The sequence below is a fragment of the Brassica oleracea genome, chromosome C4 (genome assembly GCF_000695525.1).
Source record: "Brassica oleracea var. oleracea cultivar TO1000 chromosome C4, BOL, whole genome shotgun sequence".
In the NCBI taxonomy this organism is placed as follows: Eukaryota; Viridiplantae; Streptophyta; class Magnoliopsida; order Brassicales; family Brassicaceae; genus Brassica; species Brassica oleracea.
Window position 1 is genome coordinate 33,331,696 of NC_027751.1, and position 4,991 is coordinate 33,336,686.

Below are 4,991 nucleotides of genomic sequence, written 5' to 3' on the forward strand. Positions count from 1 at the left end.
GTCGGAATATTCCGATACCTCTTTTCTCTCGGAATGTTTCCGAGGACCGTTCAATCGAAAATATCCGAGGAGATACCGACGAACAATCCTAGGAAATGTTTCTTCGGAATGTCCTCTGAATCTTTAATTCTCGGTATTCTCTCGGAATTTTCCGAGGAAATTCCGAGGAAATTTTTCTTTTCGACTTCCGAGGAAATTTTACTTTTCGACGACCATTCTCGTCGGTATATCCTCGGAATACTGTTATTCCGAGGACATACCGACGATATTTGTCGTCAGAATACCGGTGTTTTCTTGTAGTGAATATATAATATGTTTTTTCTTAAATAATATATATATTTATAATATGTATTTATTTTCTATTTTCGTTATTAAAATTAATGAATTTTATTGAATTATATAAACTAAAGTATATTTTAAATGTGAAATATTACTTTAAAATTAAAAACTAAAAACATTTAATTTTAAAATTTATTTTTGAATATAAAAATAATTTTGATACTATTAAATAAAATCAATTAATTATATATAATTTTTTCAAATTTTTATATAGTATAAATATAAATGCTCTACCAAAAACTCTATATGAGAACATTGAATAAAAAGCATTTGGAGATCATCAACATTTTGTAAATGCTTTTTCAATAAATGTTGACCGGAAAATAAAGAGCATGAAGTCTGCAAATTCTTTGCCAATCAAGCTAGATTCATTTTGAAGGAACCGAGTGTAACAGTAGTTTATGTCGATTCTACCTCTAAATTACTAGTTGTTATTGTGTATTTGTAGTTTATATCATCTTTTACAACCATCCTGTATCTCAAGCTTTTGAACGTTAATAATAGAAGAAAATAAGTCAATATAAACCCTATGCATAGACTAATCGCCTTAGATCTGCCGTTACGTTCGGATTGGAATTCTGGAATGTATATAGACATATTTTTGAAGTTCTAGTTTTGTGGTCCCATCCCTTGTTCGAAGGACTTCACCTCTCTTGTAACTTGAAGACCCATGATGTTCTAGAGTTTCTGAAAAAAATGTCCAGTCATACCATGTCTCCCAGTGCATTATCACATATTATTGCCTTAACCGGACGTCGAAGTTTTCTATCAGAAACCCCTTTAAACAATTTGAGGCTCAGATATAGCTAACAACTCAGAGGCTTCCACGGGTTGAGATGATTTAGAAATACTTTTAAAATATACCACTACAGAGACGGGACGTGGTAGCTCGTTTGGTAAGGACCTTGGGGGCCAATTGTCATGCTCCCGGGTTCGACGCCAGGCGGAGGGGAACTGCCCATCTTGTCATCAAATGCGGTACTGGGTGTTGGGCCTTGTCCCCAGCCCAGGTATAGCCCTCCCGGGTGAAGTGGACCGCTGCCTAACCGGGCCCAGGGAATGACCCACGTAAGTGGGGAACCCTGGATTATAAAAAAAATATATATATATACCACTACAGTATCTCCTTTTGCCTCTTTAGTTATAGAAATAACTTATGATTAACTCCGGTCTCTTGGCCGGGATTCTTAACTCATGATTTGACCTTTTTTTTTTTACACTTTTCGGCTAAGAGACGGCTTTTATATTTCTTATTTAAGAGACGGTCATTAACTTTTTTTAGTTAAAATCTAAGAAAAGTTAAGAACCGTCTTTTAGCCGAAGCTAAGAGCTAAGAACCTCAGTTAAGAGACTGGGATTAATCATGGTCTTAACTGGGGTTAATCATGGTCTACGTCCTCCTCGTATCAATCGATGATCTATTCATCAATGATGGTATACTATTCATCATTTTCCTTGTTCAAACGCACCCATGAAAGAACTGTGTTTTTATCCCCTGCCTTGAGCCACAACGCTGTGTTTTTTGCTTCCACAAAATCTCCTCATCATAATACGCCTTTGATATATATGTTTAGGGTTTTACATTTTTTTTTTTTTTTTTGAAAATTAGGGTTTTACATCTTCTGCACATTTACAATGATTAGCGCATAAAATTCGCTTCAAATAACTTTTTGCATTACATTCTTTTGCCTGACCGAATCCTAAATAAACTACATACTTATCTCACATAATTCATTATGATTTAGAAATTATCTCATAAAATTTGATTTGGTTGAACAAATATGACGTTCCAAATTACATGGAAGAAAACAAAAGAAAACAAAAAAGAAGAAAAAAATGACATATAGAAAAACAAAACCTGTATACTTTGAATCAACGGTCTTTCACAAATATCATGTATCTCAAGTTTCTAATCGAAAAGAAAAAATAAATCCATATATATGGGAGCTCCATGATGTGAAAAACCAAAAATCGTAGAAGTCGAACGATGTCTTCTTGCGCCTCTTTCTTCTTCTTCCTTTTCCATTTTTTCTTCATCTGCTGTAGCTTCAGAGCTTCTGCTCAGATTCAGAACCCTAAGTTCTTAAAGTCAAGTTGTCCGAATACGACAACGTATTCAAGAAACAGCACTTACTACAACAATCTCACAACCCTTTTGTATTTCCTTTCTTCCCGCAATGCTTCACACCCCACCGGATTCCAAAACGCCACATCGGGTCAAGGCCCAGACAGGGTCAATGGACTTTTCGTTTGCAGAGGAGACGTCTCGCTGGAAGATTGCCGTAACTGCGTCCCCTTTTCCGTCAAAGAATCCTTAACGCGGTGTCCAATTCAGAGAGAGGTCGTACTCTATTACGATAAGTGTATGCTTAGATACGCTAACCAGGATATATTCTCGACCCTTCAGATGGAAGAAGCACAAACAATGTTCAGCAATATTATTATTCCAACTAACCAACAAGAGAGGTTCGGAGAATTGGTTTTGTCCATGATGAACAACGCAGCCGCAGAAGCCGCGGCTAGTTCCAAAAAGTTTGGTGCGAGAGAAACCAACTATGCTGCGTTTCAGAGTGTGTACGGACTTGTTCAGTGCACCCCTGATCTGACGACTCAAGACTGTTCGCGTTGTTTGGAAACATCCATCAATCAGTTACCCACTACCAATACTGGGGCAAGAATTCTTTTTCCGAGCTGTAACTCAAGATACAAGTCTTACCCATTTTTCAACAAATCCGCCGCTAGCACATTTTCATTACCACTACCGCCACCGGTTTCTCCCGGACCTGAGTTTTCAAACGCAGGGAAAGATAGGAGTTCGTCTGTGTTAGTGGTAGCCATTGTTGTACCTGTTATAGTGGTAGTTCTACTTTTCATAGCTGGATACTGTTTCCTTGCAAAGAGGGCAAAGAGACCTTACGAGACAGCACCCACATTTAATCATGGTAAAAATTCAAGTAATCAAGTGATTAACAATCTTTATTGGGTTGATTAATCTCATTGTTCATCAGCCTCTTTTTCCTGATTACTAAGAGTTTTATTGTGCAACAGGGGATGATATAACAACTATAGACTCGCTGCAACTTGATTATAGAACAATTCAAGCTGCAACAAATTATTTTTCAGAGGATAATAAGATTGGTCAAGGTGGATTTGGTGAGGTCTACAAGGTATTAAATCTTTAACTGCGAATGAGGTTCATTGAATTTTTTTTGTAAACACGTTTGCATAATGAGATGGTGCTGGTGAAACCGGATAGGGTATATTTTCGAATGGGACTGAAGTTGCGGTGAAGAAACTATCAAAATCATCAGAACAAGGTGACACAGAGTTCAAGAATGAGGTTGTTGTTGTTGCAAAGCTTCAGCACAGAAATCTGGTTAGGCTTCTCGGATTTTCTCTAGAACAAGAAGAGAGGATATTGGTCTACGAGTATGTTCGAAACAAAAGCCTTAATTACTTCCTCTTTGGTAAGTTGCATTTATTTCTTTGTTTCAAAGATTATTTAGCCTTTCTTGACACTTTGGGAATCTAAATATAACTCATGGATGTTCATAGACGCTGCAAAGCGAGGTCAGTTAGACTGGACTCGACGATACAATATCATTGGAGGAATTGCTCGAGGGATTCTGTACCTTCATCAAGATTCACGGCTCACAATCATACATTGTGACCTAAAAGCGAGCAATGTTCTCTTGGATGAGAATATGAACCCAAAAATTGCAGATTTTGGAATGGCTAGGATCTTCGGACTCGACCAAACCCAGGAAAACACAAACATAATTGTTGGTACATTGTAAGTCTTCTTGTCAACTACTTTTAAGTTGGATTTATTTGAACATTATTTTATCAACATACTAAAGTTTTGTTGTGGATTTCAGCGGTTACATGTCTCCCGAATATGCGATGCGTGGCCAGTTCTCAATGAAGTCTGATGTTTATAGCTTCGGAGTGTTAGTACTTGAGATTATAAGTGGTAGAAAGAATAACAGCTTCCACGAGATGGATGATTCACATGACTTGGTCACATATGTAAGTTCAAAGCTAGTCAAGTTTTATATTAAGCTATTGTTGCAACTGATTGTTTAACTGATATTTTAGGCTTGGAGGCTTTGGAATTACGGAACAGCGTTAGAACTCGTGGATCCAATTATCATTGGAAATTACAAGAAGAGTGAAGTGGTTCGATGCATCCATATCGGTCTTTTATGTGTTCAAGAAGATCCTGTAGACCGCCGTCCCGCCTTGTCAACCATATTAGTGATGTTCACTAGTAATTCTATGACTTAACCAGTGCCCAGGCGGCCAGGGTTTTTCAATTATACTAGACCCATAGACCCACTTGATTCAGATCAATCTACCATGAGCAAGTCTGTTGCAGTGTCAACTGACGATGCATCAATCTCTACATTATGTCCTCGCTGATTTGGTCTTAACATTCAGGCTTGAATCAATTGTTACTAGGATTTAACCCGCGCATTGTGCGGGTTTTTAATTCTAATTAAAACTTCCAGTTTTAATAAAATAATATGTTCCAAGTAAAATATGTAAACCTGCTGGCTAATATTGAAAGTTTTCATATATTTAAGATGTATCAAATTAACAACCTTTACAAATTAAAAGTTTTCTCTCTCTAAAGTTTTTTGTTTAACTTT

At 36.9% G+C, this 4,991-nt stretch overlaps 1 protein-coding gene across 1 annotated transcript; it reads left to right on the plus strand.

The window, feature by feature from the left end:
- The first annotated feature begins 2,326 nt into the window (after positions 1-2,326).
- LOC106340845 (cysteine-rich receptor-like protein kinase 10) lies at positions 2,327-4,626 on the plus strand. The gene is made up of 6 exons (XM_013779675.1): positions 2,327-3,281; positions 3,388-3,506; positions 3,596-3,806; positions 3,895-4,132; positions 4,218-4,368; positions 4,438-4,626. Exons 1-6 carry the CDS (start codon positions 2,327-2,329, stop codon positions 4,624-4,626), a joined length of 1,863 nt encoding a protein of 620 aa, XP_013635129.1.
- The last annotated feature ends 365 nt before the right edge of the window (positions 4,627-4,991 follow it).